General features: G+C 38.8%; 2 protein-coding genes across 5 annotated transcripts in view; both read left to right on the forward strand.

Moving 5' to 3' along the window:
* The window catches only part of LOC137295625 (cAMP-dependent protein kinase type II regulatory subunit-like), a 41,680-nt gene extending 30,802 nt beyond the window's left edge, over window positions 1–10,878 (forward strand). Inside the window, exons 10-14 of one of the 2 annotated variants that reach the window (XM_067827075.1) lie at window positions 998–1,063; window positions 4,450–4,482; window positions 5,763–5,823; window positions 7,074–7,142; window positions 7,902–10,878. In XM_067827075.1, the coding sequence (XP_067683176.1) occupies window positions 998–1,063; window positions 4,450–4,482; window positions 5,763–5,823; window positions 7,074–7,142; window positions 7,902–8,032 (360 nt within the window). In that variant the 3' untranslated portion in view covers window positions 8,033–10,878. The remainder of the gene's footprint in view (window positions 1–997; window positions 1,064–4,449; window positions 4,483–5,762; window positions 5,824–7,073; window positions 7,143–7,901) is intronic. The other variant, XM_067827076.1, reaches the window with a different exon arrangement.
* Window positions 1–26,197, forward strand: part of LOC137295962 (tyrosine-protein phosphatase non-receptor type 12-like) — a 146,490-nt gene that overhangs the window by 62,963 nt on the left and 57,330 nt on the right. The window contains exon 2 of one of the 3 annotated variants that reach the window (XM_067827566.1): window positions 20,228–20,385. In XM_067827566.1, the coding sequence (XP_067683667.1) occupies window positions 20,281–20,385 (105 nt within the window). In that variant the 5' untranslated portion in view covers window positions 20,228–20,280. Of the gene's footprint in view, window positions 1–20,160; window positions 20,386–26,197 lie in introns of those variants that run through there. The other 2 variants (XM_067827569.1, XM_067827565.1) reach the window with 2 other exon arrangements.

Consider the following 26,197-nt stretch of genomic DNA (forward strand, 5'->3'; position numbering starts at 1 on the left):
TATTAGCTGAAATAATTAGGTCAGTATGAAAAGAACAAATTAATGTACTGGTTACTAAAAATATTTTCAACAAATACTATACCAGATATGTGATAGTGAAGCAGGCAGGTAATTGTCTAACATCACTTAATTTGGCCAAAATGGCATTGGACAGGTTGACATACTTTTATTGAAGGGTCATGAATAATTAATGCAACTACACAGCAAAAGGAACACTTCACCTGACTGAAATAATTCCAGAATGATTTACACTCATATGAGTTAACAAGATACATATCAACATGTTAAGTTCAAGTCCATATTTTGCTCATCCAAAGGGCAGTGTGGTAGCCTGGTGGATAAAGTGTTCACTCGTCACACCAAAGACAGGGGTCCATTCCTCACATGGGAAAACCCAGTCTGTTTTCACTGCCAAGATATTTCTGTAATATTGCTAGAGGTGTGTAAAAGAGAGCTCACCTGCTCATTCATCCTAACAACATATTTTCTAGTGGGATGCTGAGTAGAGATGATTGTCCATTGCATTTTAGTCTGTTGATCTCGTGAACCAAGAATGTTCAGCTGTAGGGTATACCAAGGACCCCAGCTGCACCCTAACTGCATCCTGACTGCATCCTAACAGGACCTATCTAATAGGGCTGTAATGATGCATCAAGCTATTGAGGGGCTGCAATTGTTGAGTGTTAGCAATTGTGTTAGCAATTGTTGGTGGAAAAGAAAAACTATCGATGCATCAATAGTGTGTGTGACTATTGATAGTTTAGTACATGTAATTGACTTCTGTTGATATATGCACAGCGCAACAGGGTTTCAAGTTTCATGTCAGTGATTAAAAGATGTCAAAACTACTTCAACTATTCTTTCGTTTGGGAAATGACATCAATTCAGGCAATTAACGGAGAAAATGAATTGGTAGTAACAGACTATCAGTATGGCAATTGTTATTTCCCCGTCAGTAGTCACCCCAACTATCTAACCTGACTGATGGTTGTTTCAGGGAGACGATGCAGACTGCATGTACTTCATAGAGGAGGGAGAAGTACGAATAGCAGCACTGAACAAGGTGAACTTTCAGTCCATTTATCTTTTCTTTTCATTAGCTTTGTCTTATCCAGCAGATTCCTGAGCCATATTTCACTCCAAAATAGTTCATACCAGCTTCAGTTTATTATTTTATGGGATGTTTTAGAAAACAAATTTCAGTTTTTCTGCGCATTTGCACCTAATTCATTTTGGTTGGTTTTTTTTCTGATACTTAAAAAAATTAGTTATTATTGTGTGTTATAGTGATGTTGAAAAAGCTTACTAATCCTGTGATTTTTTTTGGTATTATTTTGCCTCCACTTTTCCATCCAGTACATCATGTGTACATTGTACCAACTAGATTACGTACAAGGGTTATCAAAAAGTTTCAGTTATCACCAAGAAGTTACTGAGCAATCAGGTTAAAATTTTGACTGTAACATCAGTGATCCTTGTCTAGTTAATGGACCAAGAACTATCTACTTCACTATATCCAGTCTGCTATTTGCTCCTACACACCAGTACCACCAAGTATGGAGAAGATGCAGGCATGCAGTGTAATTAAGTTTCTTGCATTTAAAAGGCTGCACGGCATAACAGATTCACACTGAGATGAAATCTGTTTATTGTAATGTTAACCCATCCTATGACACTGTTGAGAAATGGAAAAGGAATTTCCAAACCGGTCACATGTCCCTCGCAAATGAGCCAAGAAGTGGATGCCACTCTCTGACTGACGATATGGACATAGTGAACAAAGTCAAGGCACTGGTTCAAGAAGATCGCCGTGTAACAATACAAATGGTTATGCATGAAACCAACTGAGTTATTTAATATCATTCATAACTAACTGTACATGTTCAGAGTGTCAGCATGCTGGGTTTCCTCGCTTACTGGCTCCTCTTCAAAGACAGACTCCATGGAACATGTCATGGCAGGCTTCCAAATTGAAGCTTCTGGAGCAGGATGAAGAGGATTTCTTCAGAGTGTTGTAACCATGGACATATGTTGGGTCTGTTTGAAGGATCCAGAGATGAAGAACCCACCTCGTGGACATCATTTTGATGACAGGAATGGGGTCATTCAAGAGGTGGAGTGTTGGTTTCCTATGAAATCAGTGGACTTCTCTTCCATCGGTCTGTGTAAGGTCAAGAAACGATGAGAGAAACGTGTAACTCAGGATGGTTTCTATGTAGAGAAGCCGTAATGACACGAAAGCAAAATAAAGTTTCTACCCTGAAGTAGTCTTGGTGATAGTTAGAACTTTTTGATATCCCCTCATAGTACCTTCCATTGCTCCTCTAGACAAGTTGTAGGTCATTTTAGACAATCAGACTAGAATATCAGAGTCTTTGGTAAGAGATTTTCAAAAGTTTATAAACTGACAATGTTCCTAAAGACTGTTCAATTAGGAATTATGATGATAGTTTGAAATGACAGAAGACATGCATCTTGTGTGTGTGCTACTGATGATTGGTTGCATGGCCACTTACTGATGCTCATGTCATTTACTCACTGTTAAACATTGACAGACTGGAAGCTTCATAGATAATATGTGCCCATGATCATTGAAAGCATGTTAAAATGTAGAAAATGTTTTGAAATAGCTTGCAAGGTAACCTGACCAAAAACATGGGTTATGTTTGAACTGAAACTGTTATATATTCCAGGTTTCTTTTTGTTCAACAGCTCTAAAATGTTACTTCAAAATGACTGCCAGGAGGCCATCTTTGATTATTTCTAACACTGTACTCATGAAAAAGGCTAATTATTGAGCTTCTCAATCAACACTTTTGATTCGAAGATGAATAACTGCAGTTCAGTGATAATTTGTAATTTGGGAAAATAAAACTAGGACATCTTTGCAAAGATGAAACTACTTCATTTTAATAAAATGGCTTGATAAGATTTAATCAGCTATCCAGTCATAAATGCAAAGACGCAACAGTATCTTTTGAAAACTCAGTATGCTTTATGCAAAAGGATGCCAGTGTCTCTCTGCTTGCTCAATTGTAGTCCTTCTCTATTCTATTAGCTAACTAAATACTGAGGGTACGAGAGACATGAACAATTGTGTTAGTAATGTTTAATTTGTGTAGTTCCTTTCAATGGGAAGACAACTACAGTTAGTATAATTTGTAAGTGGCTCATTGTTTCCTATTCCAAGTTAAATGCTAATATTTGTACATATATGGTGAGACCAGCTGTTACCTAATCATCAGAATTTCATATGACTGCAATTTTGGTGTTTGATTGGATCAAAATATTAAAGTAGCAAGTAAAGTATTTATAGTTCTATGAGCAAGGTGTGATGCATATATAACACATGACAGTTTTCTATGTATATTTAGATAATATTAATTGTACCTTTGACATCTTACTATGAAAATACACAAGATAACACAAGATAGTGATCATTTATATTTAATAATACCAATGGTGTACTGATTCTCTCGATTAATGTGTTGTAATGATATTGCGTACCAATACCTCTCCCAGCTAACCATGTTTACCTTTAACTTGTAACTAGCTATTTTTGTAGAAAATGTTTCACTGTAGTGCTGTAAGTGTATTTTGATTGTTTAAAGTTGATATGTTCAATGAAACCAGTCAGAGCGGTTAGTCAGTAGTCTAGAGCCTGAGTCTTGTAAAATTCTGTTTGGTCTATTAAATCCAAGTAATCCATACAGTGACTCATGGCCTGTGTTCACCATGTATCAGATGAACATGGTAGCAGAAAGCTATGTTTTACTCTTGAAAGTACAGTGGAAGCTGTCTAAACCAGTATTCATCCGTACTGAAGAAATAGTAAGGTTTAGACAACATGCCGGATTGTAGAGCTGATGATAAATGAACATGCCACTGACGGGACTGAGATTTTATGTCAGTGTTGACTACTTGCCAGATTGGACAGATGCAGGTTTTGACAGCTTCCACTGTATCTAGGATTTTGGCCCAGTCTCAAACAGAAGCAGAAAAAATAGGACATTTTAGTTAAAATTTAGCCTGTGCTCAACAGCAGTCCTTGTATATCGATGGACGATTGTGATGTGCTTGGATAAACCTCCTAGTGCCTCACAGGCTGCTTTGCCTGTATACTCCCAAGGGAGTTAAGCATGAAATCAAATGCTCCCTGATCCAGTGACAGGAACTGTAATTAGATCTGCAGTGGTCTAAATTGTAAATTGTTTCAAATTCATAATTTAAAAAATTACTTTGAAATTGATGCATATTTGATTTGAGACATATCCAGCATAGTTGACTCCAAAGATTATTCTGTAATGCTAAAATAACATGCAGGCCATCTTAGACGATGCTCCATACCAAGTTCTTTCCCAACAGTTACATTACACACATGCATCTTGAATGTTGACTTACCTTGTTTAATATGTTGACTAAAAAACTAAACTGATTTTGTTCATGTAGGATGATAGCATTGAGAGCGACACACCCCTTGAGGTACAATTCACATTAACATTAGCTGGTCTCTGTGTTGTTATTAAACCCTGTTTGAACCTTACCACCATTGCTGTGCTCTTCAGCTGTGTCTTATAGCATCATTAAACCCAAGTCTTCCTTATTGCCTCAACATAGTTCAACAGGAAAATGCCAGGACCCTATCCACAAAACATTCGTACCACTATGCCATTCGTAAGCCTCAGAGAAAGTACAGAGTTACGATAGGTTGTAACGTGACGACCGCTTTGTGGATCGGAACCCGGATCTCTTTTCTGTGAATTAGTGATATAGATGCATAATTCATTAAGATTCAGTACTCCTTGTATATAAGATTAATCTGACTAGGATGTGCCTGTCTCTCCATGCTGTAAGCATGTTTCTGTAGCTGAAATATTTTCATTTCTTTCACACACGAACCAACCACTATTTCCATTACGCTTTCTGTTATTAGCTTTGGAATGAATAAAGTGTTAGTGTGGTGAAGAATGCACCTGACTGGTGTGATGTTTGTGTTTCTATGTTTTGCTTATGCACATACTGTATACTGTTTTCCACAATAGTTTCATTCTCTGTACATATTATGCTTCTGTGTAGTTTTTGATGACTTGCACCCTAATTTGTAGTGCCATTTGCAGTGGTTGGCTTCAACCTTCACAGTATCATTTAAAGAGATGTTTTCTGGTAGGGCTGGCTGTTGATATTGATCAGAGAAATTGATGGGTAACTGAATGTCAGTTGATTATAATGGTTATATATGAGAAGTACTTTCAACAAAAATACCCGAAAATCTGAAAGAAATCAACATATTTCACATCATTTGTAAGTGGTGACATGTTTATGATTCGATTACTAACAAAAGTTGTAAAACACCTTGAAATAATTTAGAAGCACCCCAAATAAAGACCTAACCTTGTGTATTATCTTAGTAAATTTAAGTGTTATTTCATACCAATAATAGGTGTGATGTTGTTTAATGACACTTTATGTTGATAATCTTTGGTAATGCTTCCTTCAACCATATTTCAGATTATCAATGTCTTGACTGACCTCAGTTTTGGATTTACAAACTTCAGAAGATTACCTTTGATTTGGCTGTGATGATTGGTTTTATTCAGTTTTTAATTTGAAAACATTTTAATGAATGACTGATACTCCAAATGGAAACATAAATTCATATCATATGTTTTGATTCCATGATGAGTGTTATGTGTTCAAAGGTATGATGTTCTCAGCAGGAATGTTCTTTGTCATGTCATCATTTTGTAAGTGTTTGTTTATAGAGTGACGAGAATGGAAAGGAAATTGAGCTGACCCGATGCCGAAAAGGAGACTACTTTGGAGGTGATTACTATAGCACTTATTACTCTTGTGCCAGCAGTTCTGGTCTGTATTTTGCATTTTTTGCCATCTTAAGTATAAGGCATGTTGGACTGAAACTTATCATTAATGGTCCAGGTTGTGGCTACAAATGTTCTCACATTTGATAATATTGTAAACTTTGGCACTATGGTGGCATTATTGAAAATGTCATTTTTGGCGTAGTAGAGCTGTTTTTCATACTGAAATTGTGTCATTGTTTTGTCAAGTATCAGAATATTATTACTTCCTAAGTCATTTGAGTTAAAGAGGCATGTGGTTGTATTTGTACTTGTTTTGTATCCAGCTTCTGATAAGTAACTTCTCTGATTGGCATTTTAGAAATTGAGTTTATTGAAGAATGATGACAATTTTTATGGATATGCAACTTTTTTTTCTGTGGAAGGCGACATTTCGACATAGATTCTAATGTTGTTATCAAGCAAGTGATTGACAAAGATTCTAATGTCATTATCAAGCAAGTGATTGCTTGATAGCAATATATGAATCAATTTTGGAAGGTCGCCTTCACAGAATAAAAGAAGTTGTACTTCCATAAAAAGTGTCATCATTCTCCTGATAAAGGCTTTTAGAGCATGTATGAAAGCCATGTACTATGCCATGGTGACACATGGCAATCATTAACTGGCCCCAGTATGCAATATGGCTGAACATAATATATTGTCACAAAATCTTTTCATGTGAATACAAACCTAGTACTTACAATGAAAAGGACTTGCATAATCAAATAAACATACTCTATTTTGAAATTTCCTACTGTTGAAAAATACCTCTTGGTTTAGTTTGGACTCAATGCTTCAGATTGTCTAATGATTTTTCTGCTTGAAAGTACGAGACCCAATATATATATGTTTGAATCAAAAAGTGGACACAGTATGTTTGAATGATAGTTTGTGGTGTTCTTAATAAGCATTTGTCATGTTACAGAGTCTAGTCAACTTAATGTTAAAACGATTTAAGGGCTATCATATGGATGAATGATCTCAAACACCAAGGTCACCCTTTTATTCTAGATTTAGTATTGAAAATTGTGAGAAACTGTGGACGTGAATGGAACTTTAATATTCCTTGTGCTAATGATATTATTTGTTATGTTTGCAAACAGACTAACAGACAGACCTATTCATGATGTTCCATAATTGTTTTGGATCTGCGTAATGATAGTGTACAATGTTTTTGTGAATGCATCCTCATCCTAACACTGCCTGTTTCAGAGCTTGCCCTGGTCACACACAAGCCACGAGCGGCTTCAGCGTATTCTGTGGGTAAAACCAAGTGTGCAGGTCAGTGTTTGGAACATTTGTCTTTATGTTGAGTAGATGAGCTAAAATTGAATTGTGATCAGTAAATTGTATTCCTTGCTCTGCTGGAAAAACATATTTTAGATTATTGAAGAGTACATGAGCTAAAATTAAATTGTGATCAGTACAAAGTATTCCTAGCACTGCTTGAAGAACATATTGAAAGGTACATGAGCTAAAATTGAATTGTGATCAGTAAATTGTATTCCTGGCACTGCTGGAAGAACATATTGTAGAGTATTGAAGAGTAGATGAGCTAAAATTGAATTGTGATCAGTAAATTGTATTTCTTGCACTGAATGAAGAACATGCTTTAATCTGTGCGATGCAAATACTACTGGTAGCCTTTCAAGTTTGTGAGAATGCATTGATGGTTTGAAGAATTGTAGTTGAAGGGAGGTAACTCAGTTTGCTGTATTTTGTGTCCCATTACAGAGTGAAAGCAATAAATTGCATCCAATTTACAGACACTTGTACTTTGAAGCCAGTTGTTCTACTTCATCTTATGCCTTTTCTTACAAAGAATTTATCTGAAAAGTGCAATTAACTTTATTTCATGCAGAATCGATGGAAACTTAACTGTGGTTTTGATGACAGTGAAATTTTTGAGTTTTTATCATGTTGAAGTTTTTATGTTGTAAGTAGGATTGTCAAGTGCAGTTATCTTAAATGTTTGTGTCAGTTATGTGCTCGATATCTGTTGGCTGCTTATTGATCAGTGTGATTGATCATTTATTTCAGTGCTTGATGTTGGAGCCTTTGAGCGTCTGTTGGGTCCTTGTATGGATGTGATGAAACGCAACATTGACAACTATGAAGAACAGCTGGTGTCCGTGTTTGGCTCAAAGACAAACATCTCAGATCTTCGTTGATATGTCTGCTTCTCTCGCTATAGCCGCCATGTGCTGAGAACCAAGATGTCAGCTTGATGGACTTCGCTCTATGCGTTGAGTGTAATGTTCAGTGATTTGAGTTGTTCCAAATTTTAAGAAAAGTGTTTATGACACTGTTGTGTATACTCTTATTTTTATATTTCTAACTGTTTTATTAGAGTATTCCGTGTTTTATAGATGTTGAGATAGTCAAATTTTTGTTAAATCTATTGCAATACCATAAGTGAAATACAATTTTGCACAAGTAAGCAATGATTCTCTTATTAGGGGTAAATAACTGTTTTCCTCAACTTATATTTCTGTTGACAGTGTGCAACATAACAACCTCTGCTGAACTTTCAAAAGAAGATATAGCATAGGTATAACAATTTTTCTTGGCAAGATTCTGTTTCTTTATTTGCAGTCCAGTATGTTTATAAACATTGGGCATTAAGTCTAGATCTGACCATATGAAGCAGCTGATGTTTGGAAGAGAGACATGTTCTGTACACTGACTGTTTAGCAGTTACATATTTCCTCATGTTCGTACTACCGTACCTGTTTGGCTCCCATTCTAGTGTAAATGTGTTCTTGGTCTGTGGTCTGTGCTTGCGACCATTGTTGGCCGGCGTGAAACAGTGTCCTCTTGATGATTCCTTGGAGTTGGTGTTGATCTGATTATTGTTTGTTTCATCGGTTACCCTGCCTTTGGCTACCCAAACGTCAAGTTTGCACACGTTCATTGTACATAGAACAAACGTGCAGACCCTTCATGGATAAACGATTTTGTATCATTACATCCAAATTCACCAGTTGTAACTAGCTAGACCTCTTTGTAATATCTGTCTACTCCTGAAGAAACTGACCATACCACAAGTTTGTATTTTAACATTGGTGTGAATTATGAAACTTGAAGTTTCAGTGTATATGTCAGTTTGAAGCATAACACATACTGAATTAGTATTGTAATGATGAGATTGCTAACTTTAACTTATATGCTTCGTAATATTTTATCAGCTTTTTACCCTTTTTTCGTATGAACTGAGTTTTTTTGTTTTCGTTGATGTAAACCTGCAGTTTTTGTGAGAAAGTTTGATTTGTAGAACACATCTATGTAACATATCACTAGCAGTGACAGACCTGTAGGTACAGTCACTTTAGACATGTAGTTAGAGCAATTATGGTGTACAGTTCACCCTTATTATGTCAGATTACTATGAAGGATTTCAAGTAATAAGTAGGTTCTGAGATGTAGGAAAATTAAATAGATTAACAGTAAATATTGAAGCAGAAAAGTCTCAAGTTGAGAGATATTAAAACTAATTTGGAAAATGCTGGTGAAAGGACTAAGATCAAAATATATTCTTGAAACATTCAAATGTTTCTGTACATATGATACCATCACGTTTAATGTCCTGGACATTTGGTCCACCATTACACATTAACTGATATAAAATAAACAGTTGCTATGTTAATTGCAATTCATTTTTCTGCCAAATGAGATGCTTTATGTATTGTACCAAAGCTTTACCCTGGAGATATTCAAGTTATGTCTCATATGTTACAGTTTGTTTTATATGTAGAGAAATCTGTCCATCACAGGCTCTTTATTTCCTGAATACCAGGTGTGTGATTGCATACAGAATTGACGATATCAGGAACATTTATTTGCTCAAGGAACTTGTTATCCCTTTTTGTTGGTGATATTCTACAGCTAAGACATTAATTGTGTTGAGCGCAAACAGCTTGCCAACTGAATCTCTCATCCAGGGCTGTTTATGCTGTAGGGCATTCCAAATTTTGTCAGACTTGCCCAGGAAATATTACCCTTGGTTTGGAGCAAGGGTAGGATTATATAAGGAAACGTTTGTACATAATGCTTCAGTGCTTTATTGAACTGACTTAACTACTGCTCTTATTTGCCATCTCTAGAAATCAGCCCTGATTATCTGTTACCATCTGCCAGGATGACAGTTTATCCAGATTTTGTTTTGACTGTCATGGATGATTTTGTATATATGTCTAGTCTATTTAACTGTTGAAACACCAGAATCTTCTTTGTTGATATAGAATTTAAGACCTTTCCAACTGACCGAAAAACCATTCTAACCACTTTTTAACCACTCAGGTTGTTTATTTTGAAACCTAAGAAATGCTATGCTGTTCTCTACTCATAATGTGTGGCATTCTGTGTTGAAACCAAACTAAAACTACAGAAATGTTGGAATTATTCCCTTGTTCTTATTGTAACCATTATGGTTTCTCATTAACATTGTGTTAAGTTTATAGATGTTGACATGCGGTGTAGCAGGGTGTTGATCAGCAGCTTGAGATGACCTGCCCCCCTGCTGTCTCTCCACCACATCCCAGCACATTCACAGCAGCACTTAGCTGCCACTTGGGAGGGAACCTCGTATGTTCAAATTTGGAGTCACTGGTAAACTTTCCACAGTTACCTATCCTTTGATATGGACAGGCCTGTTCAATACCTGTAACATCAAGTTTTAAAATCTTATTGAATGTCAATTTCCCCCCCAAAAAACAATATTTTGGCTGTTCTTTCTTACCCAATTCATTCAGTGGTATGACATATCTTGTGGATAAATGCTATGCTAGGTATTTGTGTGGTGGTTATACATAAAGCGATTAAAGCACTCATTCTAGCTGCTCTTCTCCATCCCAAGTGTCATCTATTGTGGCAGCTGCCATGAAGATTGTTCGTTGATCTGTTGTAACCCTGGAATCCTAGTCCCGATTGGCTTTCAGTGGAGAGCTTCATGTATGCTGGAGAGTGGTAGATCAGGAATATCATCATTATATTTGAGAAATAAAGACTTCCCAGTTTAGTCAAGGTTTGTCTTTTATGACACATCCATTATCACAGCTTACTGTGTCTTATGTTACCCTGAAGTTGCTTCAAGGAGTTACTATGGACACAAGGAGCATTTCATTAACATCAACTGTTGGGATGCTTGTAAATGCATGCTACCTTAAACACTGGACTTGAGACTAAGTTACAACCGAAAATTGACGTCTGCTCGCCATCACTCACAATACTGTGGCAAGTTAGCCTCAACATGGTCTCAAAAATGTGATTGCGATTAATCTTGATTAGTTGTGTTTCGTTTGATTGAAATAATCGAAGATTGTTTGCAATGACCATACGACCGGTCAATAAATCACATTTTCTCCTAATCGAACAAACGATTTTGGAACTACTTTTTTAGTGTTTGAAACACGTGACGATGGAACAGTTCCATGAAGGAAGTTGTCAAGGTCTGAAAATTCACCTCACTGACTGAAAAGTCATGCCTGAATATTTCTTGAAGTCTCCAGGAAATTTATGTTCATGATCTATTTATCATCAAATAGCAAGTTGCACCATGTTATACGTGTCTGCAATAATGACCTGACTAGGAAAATCTGAAAAATGACGGTAACCAATGTTTTTTCGATTATTGTTCGTTGGTAATGAAGCAACCGTCGATTGGGATATTTCAACAAATTCCAAACAATAATCTTGATCAGTCGCAAATCCCTTTGCGAATGGTTTTGACTCCGAAAATATTCAAAAAATGTGCGACTGATGACAGTCGCAATGAGATTACAATTACCTCAATGCACTCGCAATTCAGTCTCATTGATCGTAACAGCATCCTCATTCGGTTATACTATCAATGATCGCAAAGTTTTAGGAGTTCTTAATTATCCTGATGGAATGCAACTCGATCGCATACACTCACACCCATGGTCACAACAATCACCAGAGCTTGGGCTTGAACAGCACTCAATGCGGTAGAAAGTCAGAATCCAATGGTTGCAAGGTGGTTTTAGCACATTCGCTATTAAAACACTCATTTAGATCTATGAGAGCGGCGAGAGTGGTCGAAATCAATAACACCTGTGAATTTTTGTTGTCAGTCTCAATATTCAGGCGCAAATGATGTTGTACCCGCAGATAGCGATCAAAGGAACGACTCCTCGCGACACTGCCGGTTCACAGTGTAACCGTACCTAAAGGAGTTCCAAACATCTCACTCTGAATCAATCCAATGGATTGGTTGATGGCACGTAAAACAAATCAGTAATTCGTCACTTATGTGTGTAAGCTTTTGAAACAATTATTTTAGTTTTCGCCCACATAAAGATTCCTATGGTTGGCTGCTTTTAAACTGTACTCCAATGTCAGGATCAGTTACGTGTATCGCTTAGAAACAGTGTTAGAACGACGCTTACATCATAAACTCTGTCCACAAGGTTCACTCTCACTTAGCCCGGGTCTAACCATGAAGGTCTTGTTAAAACGAGGTTGCACTATGGCTAGGTGAGAGATGTGAGCCAGGTAATTAGCATTGGCCACTGAAGCGTGAGACTGTTTTAGGGCTATAGTCTCTATCTGCAATGACACGATGTATGCAAGCGTGGGTGTTTGTAATATGAAAGAAAAAAACATTTCAGATAAAATATTTACTGTTATTATTATATACATTTATTATTATAATACATTTGTTTGTTAACATACCATTTTCATAATTTTCTTGATGCACCAAGCATGTATTTATTTACATTTTGTGAACAGCTGTAGCATTGTGTGACGTTATATGAAAAGGATTCCCAGGTGTAGACAGTGGGATGCAGCATCTGTATAGTGCTCTAAGGTTGACTGGCTGGTCACAAAGTTCTCTTTCACATGTTGTAGTTTCTTCTCTAGATCTCGGTACTTCACTCGCCCTGATTTATCTTTATTTCGACCTCAGCTTGCAGTCTTTGTAATGTTGCTAACAGTTGTAGAAGTCTTTGAAGGGCATTTAGAAGTGAAATACACAAGAATGAAGATTTTTATGGATATCAACTTCTTTATTATGAGAACACAACGTTTCGGAGTTAATGCTTACTCCTTCATCAGGTGAATGAGAATGGGGTACAGAGCTATATTTATATGTACAGGTAAACAATAACAAAGTAACAAGTGGAATGAATTAACAAAAGCTGGAAGCCAGTATAAACAAGCACTGATAGGAAGCCAACAGTTATGATAACAATGATGGAAGCCAATGGTAATTACATTACACACGATAGGATTATGTTTACATAACACAGATTGGGGATAAGGAGTAGGATGGAAGCCAGTAGTGATGTACACAGATAGATAAGATTAATTTATCAACAAGTCCCAGGCACTTGGTAGGTACACTCCTTGGTCACGGTTGATTGCTGGTTTTTGTCTCGGGATCTCAATGGCCTCCTATAGTTTCCTTTGGCGCCAGTTGTTGTTCTTGTTGGTAGATAGTATCCTAGTGTCCTCCCATTGAATTGAATGTCCAGGGTTCTTGAGAATGTATTCAGAGATGGCCGATTTCTGGTCGAGTTTGCTGACGGCGGTCTGGTGTTCCTTCATTCCGGTGTTGATTGGTCTCGGCGTTTCTCCAATGTATAGGTCGCCACAGTTGCAAGGGATCTGGTAGATGCATCCTCGCGGGTTAGGGTGTTCACAGCTGGGTCCTTTACCGTTGGCTTTGAGGTAGATCATCAAGAACAGTCGGCTTCCTATAAGTGCTTGTTTATACTGGCTTCCAAATAGTTAATATCCATAAAAATCTTCATTCTAACAGTTTGTACAGGTTTGGATGTGGAGTCTTCAGTATCCCGTTCAACTTGTGGTGCCATCCTGTAACGTGGTTTGTAGTCCTTGGACCGAGAGTGCCGAAATGGTTCCAGGATGACCGATTGCCTCGGTGACATAGTCTGCAAATCTGTCAACATTTGGTACATCTGTGGGCCTGTCTTCAAGAACCAAAAGTCTTCAGCTCAGTTGATGGGTAGAAGGGGAAGCACTGCAGAACATCTAACATAACAAATGAACAGAAGGGGTGTCCTTGTGAGGAATGACCAATCCACATGTCTCTTGGGCATGCCTCCATACACACTGAGTATAGTGGAAAAACTTTACTTCCGATGTTGAAGATAACAGATGTCGCTGCATCGAAGCCCACGAAAGCGACAAAGGAACAGGAGAACGGGTACTCAGCGTGGAGAACAGGTGTTCATACGTTGTCTGCTTCTTGTCGGGTAGAAGGATGTATGCCAGAGGGAACATCTCTCCATCAACCTGGGGATGTACTGAGTAGATCTGCTTGAAGAGCTTGGGGCAGGACTTGAACGTTCCAGAAGAGCCAGGTGCTGGCGTTGCTGATGTGTCGAATGTTGGCATCTGTGGAAAACAGGAGCATGTTGTCCTCGCTGATAATGGAATTCTCCCCGATCGTCGTCTCTCTCCATGGACCTTGGAGGTTGATTTCTTCCCGGGTCTCAGGCAGGGCTGGTATCATCTTGGATCGAAGTCGGTACCTAACGGCATCACAGACGCAGCGGGGAAGTCGTATCACCAATTCAGTGGTGACGTCGGTCATGTCATGGTTTCTGAGGCCTGACTCTTCTTCCTCGTAGATAGTGGGGATCGGGTTAACCTCTTCTCAGCTTTTCTTCTTCAGATTGTTCACAAACTCTGTCACTTCAACCGACCTTCTATCACTTTGATGGTTATGTGGCTGGTCAGGTTTTGTCAGGACGTTGTTCCTTGTGTTAAGAGAGGCAGGGTATCCTAAACGGCGCCGGTAAATAGTTTCATTCCTCCATCTAGCTTTCTCACTGAACTGGTTGTTGTTGTGAACAAGATACTGACCACCTCTGTTGTTGTCTATGAGCCTGATCTCTACACATGCTTTCGCCAATGTGAAGATATTACTTGACTTGCTATATATACTGGTAGTACCTCCTCGGCGGTAGCTCAGGTCGTTTACTTACCTCACCAACTGAGCATCTCAAATCCTCCCAAGAAATTCAAATATTACCAATGGTATCAATGTATCTCACTTTAATAGATAGAGTTTCCTTAATCTGATCAGTTGAGCACTTACTCACATCAATTCCATTAATTCCTTAATCTCACTAATCTCACTTCCTCAAGCTCCCCACCCCCTTATAATTTCAAGGGAATAGTTGACACCAAAATTGGCACACATACACCTCGATTATCAAGTCTGGCTGGACAGTCATGATGCATCTCTTTAATTGCATGGAAGAGGGGAAAGTTAGTCGCGGTATAAGTCTTCACTCTTCTTCTGGTAAAGACAACACTTGATCCAGTCAGTATGGAATTTAGACGGCCCTGTAGCTGTATTTGTCATCTTGGTGAAGAGTTATTCAGATAACATAATATAATAGCCATCTGTACTTAGTGAATCAAGACCGAGGGTTATCATTTTACCTCCGTAATCACAATCACGCACAAATACAGAGTGAGATACGACTTGGTTCGGGGATGAAAATACATGACCTACACCTAGCCCGATCGTTCACCCAGTATCATATCTTTGTACTCTACACCTTCCGCTGAGATATCGGGTTAAGTCTCTCAACGTCCAAGTGTCCCAACACAACACCAGCAGTCACTTCTAGAGATCTGGGTTAGAATTTGATCTTCAGCAACCCATGTTTGTCGCGAGAGGGGACTAACTGGGACGGGTGGTGAGTGACGCTCGATGACTTGGTTGCCTGCTTGACAAGTCATCGTATCCCATTTGAGTAGATCGATAGTTATAGTAGGGCTATTGCTGGGTGTGGCGTTAAACAACAACGTAACCCAATCATTCATTTTAGTGGTGAAGTAATAAAACTAATAATTTTCACGGAATGTTCCAAGCGGTCGTAAAATACTTCCTAACTAATGATATAAGCGGATATATATGACACCTATAAGATAGATTACTACTGAATTAACGGATCACGAAAACACGAACCAGGAAGCGGGCCCAGACTGTCACGTGGCCGTTTTGTTCAACGAACATCCATTGTGTTGTGCCTGTATCTTCTTACATTCATGATATCTATCATACTGGACTGGAGTCTTGATACGCCTGACAACCACTGATATCATTGTTGACTAGCATATTGTTGATGGAGGTTGCACACGTAGCAATATTCCAACTGTATTATGGCCGCCTGTAAATCAGCTGGTCTGGACCACATAATCCAGTGATTGGCGTCATTAGCATCGATAACCGCATTTGGGGTGCGACATATACATTCAAACAAGTCGGCCAGTCTGAACTAACCCGATCCCATTAGTTTCCAGGCAAACACATATGCTCGGAGAATGTGAAAAACCAATGTATGATACTCGGGAGACTGTAATCTTATTTCGATTTGTGTCTCTCAACTTATATATGTCTCTTGGGAAATCACAGATTCAAATTCCGTACACTCTTCCATGTTTCACATGATGCACGCCAGTTGCTTCATTTGCTTTAATGAATAAAGAGTGAGTATGGTTTTACGCCGCGGGTGCCACCAGAATGGGCTTCACACAATGTAGGAGAATCGATCCCGTATCCCGGATCTTCGACATGACGAGCGAACGTTAGGGTATCCCACAACTCCTGTGGGTGAGTGCGTCATGGGATGAATGAGTTGCGTTTTAATGCGACTTTGATCAGTTATAGAGGATATTATATGAGTGTCCATGTCATACTGTGTTTACGACACGAGAGCCTAAATGTTGGAAGGTCAAGGCCATTCCACACTGCGGTCGGTAGGCCCGTATACCAGCAACACAAGTCGTCTTGGCGCTGTGAATCGGCTCACACGGTGACCCAATTGACGAGGCTGCTGATGACGAAGCCATCAACATCCGGTTGCTTAGGTGAATAACTAGCAGATAGCGATCTTCATGGGGTGTTGTGAATCTGGCAGGTCCACTCTTGGGTCGGCCTGTCATACTGAAACGGTTAAGCAGCCGAATAACGGTTTGTGTTGTGCAAACCAAATGTGTTATAGCATGGCTGTTGGAAGCAGCCATTTGTGACGTGTAGAACGGGACGTCATAGAAGAAACGTGATGTCATAGCATCAAATATATGCTTTTTATTCCATTCATATTTAGATATTTTGTCTTTAATGGTTCAGTCAATTTGGGTTATATTTCTTAGGTGGGCGGGTCCACAATACAAGGCATTATCACGTACATGCTTGTTTGTGTGTGTGACAGATCCAGTCGTTTGCGTCTTTTGGGGTTTCCAAGAGTCCGTACTAACATGAACGGATGCACTGAGTGACACAACTAACGTATGACAGGCAGGTGATTGGGTTGTCAATATCGGTAGTGTATATTTCACCTGCCTCAATGAGTGATTGGTGATTCAGCATGCCGCAAGTAAAAGGTCACTTGCTGGTCTGTTCAGTCACGTAAATCATTGCACGTGACAGATCGAACTCTGGTGTAGGTTGTTGGAATGTTGATTAGCTTCTGAAGCTCATGTCGCTAATCAGATGGGATTAAGACCAAACGTTTGATGTTTTCATGTCCGTGAAAACATCGATACCGTATTATTCATATCATACGTCATATGTTCGTTGCACATTTATTATACAGTCGTCGATGTTGAAAAAATTCAGTATGTCAGTTTTAGTTTTACGCCGCTTTTAGCAATATCCCAGCAATATCACGACCGGGGACACCAGAAATGGGCTTTTCGCAAATGGAGACACCGTTTACCATGCTTCTGCGAGGGCGGTTGCTTAGCTCAGTCGTTAAAGCGTTTGCTCGTCGTACCGAAGAACCGGGTTCGAATCCCCACACGGGTACAGTGTATGAAGTCCATTTCTGGTGTATTTGCTGGCATATTGCTAAAAGCGATTTGAAAGTAAAGTCACAGCTCACTCAGTGGAACGACTTTTCATTAATCGTTCTTGACTCTCGACTTTCACCGACCTCACAATGACTGTGTGTGGTTTTACGCCGCTTTTAGCAAAATTCTAGCAGTATCACAGCGGGGTGCGCCACAAATGGGCTTCAAACATTGTACCCATGAATCGAACCGTGGTCTTCAGCTTGGCGAGCGGACGCTCTTACTCCGGCCTCGCAGTATTATGAGACTTCTGAAGAACAACGAATTCACTAGAACCACTGACCGAGCCAGTCAGTGTAAAGAAAATATATATTGAACAGCAAAAAAACAAAACAAAACAAAACAAAAGATCCACCCCACCCCCCCACCCCCCCATCCCCCCTAAAAAAAATAATAATCCTCGAAAAAAATATGAAATCTAATAAAAGTGAGTGTCCATGCTTGTGTCTCTTATTTAATAAAAATAACTTGACAAAGAAATCCAGAGTTGCGTTTCTTTTGTGATGTTTGGTTAGAACTACTGACAATATTTTCACCCAATGGGGCAGTGTATATTATGTTATTACCACGCGGAAGGTTGTGTAAGGCGCCATGTTTCTGCCTTCCTTCTGTCCTATAGTTCTATCAATGCGTCGCACATGCACAGATATCTTTCGTTCCTGTGTGACAGTAATGCATCAAGGACACCGTCATGCAACTCATCATCCGCCAGTAACGATCCTGGCGATGACTTCACCTATCAGAACCTGGATCTACCTTGAACTTGCGACGGAAGCCTGACTCGAGAAGATCCTTGTTAGAATTGTTGTTCAACAAACCGTGTTTGTAATTAGAGCTGTGGCGATATATCGTGGTATCGATAACCGTGATACTTTATAGAAAATAAATATATCGATATTTTTTCGTATCTTTTTACGTATCACTGAATTTAAAACTGTTAATTTTCAATAGAAATTGACGGTTATGACACTGTTTACTGTTTACACTGTTACTGGATATAAAAATATACGTTTCTAAAGAAAATAACTAAAGATAGCATATCGTGATGTGCATTGAATCGTATCGTTTCGTTCCAAGATATCGCGATATGTATCGTATCGTGAATGTTCTGTTTCGTCACACCTCTTTGTAATATACTCTTAAAAAAGCTTTGTCTTTAATTTACGATTGAAACAACTGGAAGATATATCGGAGTCGGTCAATGTCGATATAATAATAATAAACACAAGACAGATCTTACGGATAACAACTTCTTGATTATTTTTCACAACGTTTCTAGGCTTGTTCACTTGACAAGTCCGTGTCTAGTAAAAATCCAGTCGGGCCAGTAAATTTCCACTGAAATTCTTTAAAGGCATTTAGAAGATGGTGAGGTAATACAAGACACTGTTATGGATGACAACTTCTTTAATTCTTTTAACACGTTTCAAGGCTAATTCTTGCCCCTTCGTCAGGTGGATAATGAGCATAGGTATACATGAAGCCAGAGAGGTAAGATGTATATACAATTTCCACTGGCCCGACTAGCTAGAAAGCAGTGTGTAAATACATGCATTTCATCCTCTCCGACTTGTTAAGTTATAATGAACTTTTGAATCATGCCTGATTATGGCTTGATAAAAAATGTTCATCATGTTAACACCTTGATAATGAAACTGATTGTCATACCGAATATATTTTATTCTCACGTATTTTTGAAATGTTTATCTTAATTTCGAAATTTAAATTTCGGATTGGTGAATTATTTTGGGGGCTTGTAACTTTCAGCCATAGCTAGCACGACTGGCTAGCACAATTTGGAAACTATTTCGCACACTGCAGATTACAAGAACTGTTAGAATCAAACATCGGGAATTTTCAATTACGAGTTGTGTGGAGTGGTACGATGATGACCTACTTGATTCAGCTGTTGAGATGTCGATATTATACAAAGATGCCGATATTACCCAAAACGATACATGGCTACCATGTATGAAGCCCATTGCCCGCGTCTCCTAACGAAAGGGTTCTGTAGTATTGGTAGAGCGGCGTAAAACTAATCCAAGTGGTCCTTTGGTCACGGAATTATCCCGCTTCTCTGTCGTGATAGCATTATGATAGAAAATATTATCTTTTCAATTTTTTTTGTCCTTCAATCACAAGCTAAATTTCCGCAGAAATGAAAGCAAAATGGCTTTACCACCTAAGCATATATTTCCCCAATGAAACATATTGATCCGTTCCGAAAGTATTTCCGCATAACCTTCTGATAACATATATGTTATAAGTAGATAACTTGAATCTACTGACACAACGTCAGTATTTTTTCTGTGTTGTAGCAAATATGGGTCCTTTTTGATAACTGAAAAATATTGCATGTGAAACGTATTCAACGAAGCATTTTGCACAACACCAGTAACTCACTTCAGCTGAAGGAATCCAGTCTCGCGAGTGGCGAATAAACAATGTCACGTGACACGACGTTCCGGTTGACCGTGTCATATCTACTTCCTTGTGCATCGACAAACCTTCACGCGAGCACCTGGACACAAAATGTCGAGTAAATTGTGATTATCACGACATCATGACAGAAAATATCGAGGAGTGTTTGAAACATTTTATTGTTCATGTTGATGATTTGGCAAGAGAAGACGAGCCTGGCGGAGATGGGTTCTGGAGAGAGTTTAAGGTCAGTGTCTCCGGCAACAGTTCACAACACGAAGTTTGTGATGTTTGTATTTCCGTGAGTGTTCAGGGTTAAGTGTAGTGACAAAACCGTCCTCCATCTTAGTTTCGTCACCGTTATTTCGTTTGAAAGGCGTCAGCATATTTATGTTTGGCTCTTGGTTTTGTCACACTCCGAAAACTTTTTAAAAATGTCTACCCCGTATCGCGTCAAGAATGTCAACATTCTTTATAGTGATTTTATGACACTTCGGAGACAATGGGAATCCAATAAAGTTGAATGTCACATCAAGGTATATTAGAACTCCTTATGTGTGAATATGTGCCAAACATTTTGCTGTGTTTTGTTTTTTCTAATGTGAATATAGGACCAGTTATATTGATTAGCAACCAAAATAATGTATTGTAACATTTTCGAAGTGGCACATTTCATGCTGCAATTGCTGAATTCCATACCTGGACTCAAGACAGTACTTGCCTAGTCAATTGGTGTTCATGCTCAGCACCCCATTCTTGTCATAAGAGGATCGGGTAGTCATAGCTGGTTGACTTGGTCGACACATGTCATCGTACCCCTACTGATTATATTTATGCTGATGATATCAATCACAGGACTGTCTACACTAAATGGAGCAATGGGGTAGCCCAGTGGTTAAAGCATTTGCTTGTTGCATCAAAGGCCTGGGTTTGATTCCCCACATTGGTAAATTATTAGGAGCCCATTTCTGGTGTGCTCCACCATGATAATGCTTGAATATTGTGTGTAAAATTGGCATAGAACCCAATTCACTCACTCACTCACCATTTTCAACAGGCTTTCTTCATAAGGATGGAATATTGCTGCAAAATGATGTCTATATACCACACGTCTTATTTATCAGTCTCTTCATGTTTAACATGTTTAAAGTGGGCTAAAACGTGAAATCATATTAATTATTTTGAAATCAGTGAAAAGTGTGAAAATATACTTACGTTATGATGGGTTTATCAAATCAATAGTCGTTCAGTTCCTGTATTTCTCAAGGAGAAGTGGGGTAGCCTAGCGTTTGAAGTGTCCGTTCCCCTGCTGTGATATTGCTGGAATATTGCTGAAGGTGGCATAAAACTAAACTCACTATATTTCTCAATGGAAACCTGTCTGAGCAGGTATTTATGCAGTGTGTTTGGATATTGAATGTGTTGTTAAGGGTACAGTGAACTTCCCTGTAGTAGTGTTGACAATCTGACAACCTTTAACCATTAAGATTGTTTATAGTGTCATTGAGAATAGTTATCTTTAGCATGTTCCTGTAGCTTGTTCAGTCAATACTTGTAGCTAGTCTAATGCTGGTGGACTCCAGTGGTCCAGTGGTGTGAGATGCTGAAGTTTGGCAGTTTTCTGTGCATGGTTGTGTCCCCTAGGCATGCCATGAGCCTATGATTCTGAGTTCAGATCCAGGAATCAAGGTTCACTCTTATTGTAAATCTACCTCTGCCAGCACCATATCCATTTTCATGGCACAACATACTGTGGCTTTCCTTGCTGTAAAATCTAGCTGAATATCCATGGCGTGAGTGAAATACTGTTCAAGGCAGGGTTAACTCCAACAGGTGAGGGGTAAGGTTAGGGATTTCATCTCTGCCACCCTGTAAAATAGTATGAAAAACTTCAGTTGCTCGCTGACTCACTCACTCACCCACTCGCTCTTGGAACTTGTTCACTGTCGTGTAATGTAGCGGCCACAAAATTTCCAAGTCCCGTGCTGGGATCCGAACGATGGATCTTCTGATCCGAAGTCAGTCGCCTTGTCCACATGACCAAAGAGGTTAACCCCATCAGCAAGGTGACAAGGTAAGGATTTCATCTGGAGGATGACTCCATGCCCTGCTACAGTAATAAACATGATAAAAACAGTCACTCATCATGCTAAAGAAATATGAAACTTTTTTCGGGTGTCGCTTGTCCCATGTTGTCATATTGCATGAATATTTATGAGCGACCTATTTAGATGTGTCGGCTCCATATTTGGTGCTCTCATTGTACTTTCATAGTGTTAAAGTGGTTTTAACCTCACTGACACACTCATGCACACACTCATGCACACACTCATGCACACACACATGCACACTTCTCACTCACTCACTCATGCTAATTTATGAAAGTCATATAGTTTCTGAACAGTTTGATAAAATGTGATATGCTTCCCCATGGTTGTTGTTATAGTGGTGGGGAAACTATAAGTGGAATAACAATGTTCTCACACACGCCTAGTAACTGCCATTAATTTCCTGGACTTCACGAGATTTATGTAGTTCTATTTTTGTTACATTTCCTTAAATTCATTATATAATTGTGAGCATTAGTGTGATTGGCCTGACTAAAAATGGCCCTTCTACCAGGTTCTGGTTAACTGTGATATAGAACTGCCCCAAGGTTGCCATTGGCAACTGTCGGTAAAAATTCCCAAACTGGAATGAATTATTTGTAAATGAGTATTACATTAATTACTAATTTCATGGTTTTGTGGTGCTAATCTTTAGTTCTCTGAAAACAGGATTAAGAAAGAGGAAGTGGTTTCATGTTCAGTTTTATATTGCTTCACTGAATTCAGACTTAAATTTGCGATGTTGAAATACTTCAAAATTTGATGAAATAAGAACTTGAATACTAATTTATGAATAGAAACCACCAAACCCACATTCCTCATGATTTGGCTGCAAGAAGAACATGTTAGAGAACCTTTGCTGATGTGATTACTGGTTATGTGTTTGTCTTGATACTTTTGTTCTTGTATGTTTTGTTTGTTTGTGTACACATTTGTAGTTTAACGATGCACTATTAAATCATGAGGATCAATCTACTCAAACGAGGAACGATAACATGTCATCCACGTCTGCATGTCTGACCACTTGGGTGCCGTTGTGAAAAGCAGCCCAGCTCTATGTCACTTGTAAGTCTTTATTAAAGTATGGGAGTTAGGATCACCTGAGCTCTACGCCAGTCGTAAGTCTATATGAAGGTATGGGAGTTAGGATCACCTGACCTCTACGCCAGTCGTAAGTCTATATGAAGGTATGGGTGTTATGATTACCTGAACTCTACGCCAGTTGTAAGTCTGTACTAAAGTATGGGTGTTACGATCACATGAGCTTAAAGCCAGTTTTAAGTCTATGTTAAAGTATGGGAGTAATGATCATCTGAGTTCTATGGTAGTCGTAAGTCTATGTTAAAGTATGGAAGTTGCGATCACCCTGATACTGTTGTTTGGTGATTGACCATGAATGGTAGACCTGTTTGCAAGTTGAGGAAAGAGAGCACTCTTTATGTACAGAATTTCTTTATTGATTAGATATAGAGCAGAGTTTACCTCAACTCACAACACATGTGGGTCCCATGAACTAGCAATTATTAGCATCAAATGCCGTTGATGACAATATGAATCTTTATAATGATCTTGTGAAGTGGAAGTGGAGAGAAGTATATGTTTTCATAATTTCTTTAAAGCCTGACATGTAATGTATCATTGATCATGCAGACCCATGAAGGTCTGGGGTTGAATAGGTCTTCAGCAACCCATGCTTGCTATAAAAGGCGACTATGCTTGTTGTAAGAGGCGACTAACAGGGTCGGGTGGTCAGGCTCAGCTGACTTGATTGACACGTCATTGGTTCCCAATTGTGCAGATCGATGCTCATGTTGTTGATCACTGGATTGTCTGGTCCAGACTTGATTATTTACAGACCGCCGCCATATAGTTGGAATATTGCTGAGTGAGGTGTAATAGCTAAACTCACTCACTCACCATGCTTGCTATAGAAGGCGACTATGCTTGTCGTGAGAGGTGACTAACGGGATTGGGTGTTGACACATGTCATTGGTTCACAACTGCGCAGATCGATGCTCATGTTGTTGATTAATGAATTGTGTGGTCCAGAATGCGTTATTTACATACAGCCACCATATAGCTGGAATGTTGCTCAGTGCGGTGTAAACTCACACACTCATGGATGAGATGACACGCGTAAGTGCTGTGGAAGAACCAGCCATACCTCTAGCAAAGTCATAGATTTGTTGTGGGAACAAAGAATAATATTGTGTGCCCTACTGGAAGAGTGTATTGCCTTTATGCATCCATTCTCTCCACTTGTGCATATTGGACATACCTTTACATGTCGCTTAAGATCCTTATTTAGAGTCATGGTGAGTCCATTTATGACAAACAGCATTATAATGAAATGATAGATATAACAAACTGCTTTTCTGATCCTTGTAATAATGACCGTAATTTGCTGAGAAATGCCTATGTCAGAATGGACAGCAGTATGTCCCATGGTCAAGGCAAAGATGAATATTGTACAAAGGCCTTCCTGAGCTGGTATACAGTTCAATTCATTTGGCTAGTGCGCTTTAAATCAAATGAATGTATAGTGAAAGATTTAGTTTATGAGATTTGCTCTTAGGTTTTATGGACGGTGGGATGGCCTAGTGGTTAAAGCGTTCACCTGTCACGCCAAAGTCACGGGTTCAGTTCCCCACATGGGTACAATGTGTCATTAAACCATATTTGAAAGCTTTCATTGGTGGAATCTGTATCAAATAATCCTAAATATATTTCTTTCAAAAGGCCACTATAAAATGAACATTCGAACTCAAAGTGAATTTCTTTTTTTTTCTATATTTCATAATTGACAGATTTGTTTCGATTTTCAATGGAAAGTTTTCCGCCTTCACAAACATAGTTTAAAAAAAAGCAAATATTTGTTAAAATTGATTGGTACACAACAGCAGTGTGTTAAATACTGCAGCAGACACCTCTATAATGAGTCTATTTCATGGTTTTCCCAAGAGCATTATTCACCATAATGTTCCTTGTTGTATTAGGCAGGAGGTGGCCTTAGGCCACAATTATTTTCTCCTTTTCCTTCTAGAGTGACATCCAACATAATTAATACAGGTTACAGGCAGTTCTTCTGATGCATGCTGGCCAACCTGCCCCAGAAATACTAGAATCTGCACTCATAATGAGAAAGTGTCAGCGCTAAAATAACATGTTAGATATTTTACCCTCTGTTTAGGGGACCCATTATGATCAATAAACGCAGATCTTCATGTGAGAAAGAAATCAGTTATAACGATGTCCATCCAACATCAACCCGTGAGGGATCTGGTGGACAAGCTCACTGACTTTGTTGACACACATCATCTAGGTTGGTGCTCGTGCTGTTGATCAGTGGATTGTCTTGTCCAAAAGTTTGTTTACTGACCGCGGCCATATACAGGGAATATTGCTGAGTGCTTAATATTGCTGATTAAACAATAATCTCAACTCTGTTCAGGAAGATGAAGGCTCAGTTTTGTAATTAATCTGATCAAGAGTTTTAGGACCCTCATTACTGAGGGTTTAGACCATGTGTTTCCTGGTTATTACACATTGATGTTTCACAGCTGGATCTCTCACTAGGGCAACACAGGGACTAGGTTAAACTATGTGGTCACTGAATAACATCTTTTCACTTATTTTCAGGACAGGGAAAAGCTTTGGTCCAGTTCATTGTGGGAAGGCTTTATACATTTGGATTTATTTCTTCCTTGCGACATTATCCACTTAAGGTCATTGTCTTAAACTTTTAATCTCCGCAAGTGCTATTAAAATTAGATCTATCTCATAGGGAGCGCTATTGAAGGGCCTCTGTAAAAGTGGTCAGAGACCCATGCTTGTCTTCAGAAGATACACCTCGTTGGGTCAGGTTGTCAGTATTTTTGTATCCTTGTGGAACCATCTTGTTATTGGTTTCCAGAAACTCATGCTTGTTGTAGAGGCGATTAATGGATTCTA

This window comes from Haliotis asinina, chromosome 9, assembly GCF_037392515.1.
Source record: "Haliotis asinina isolate JCU_RB_2024 chromosome 9, JCU_Hal_asi_v2, whole genome shotgun sequence".
Lineage (NCBI taxonomy): Eukaryota > Metazoa > Mollusca > Gastropoda > Lepetellida > Haliotidae > Haliotis > Haliotis asinina.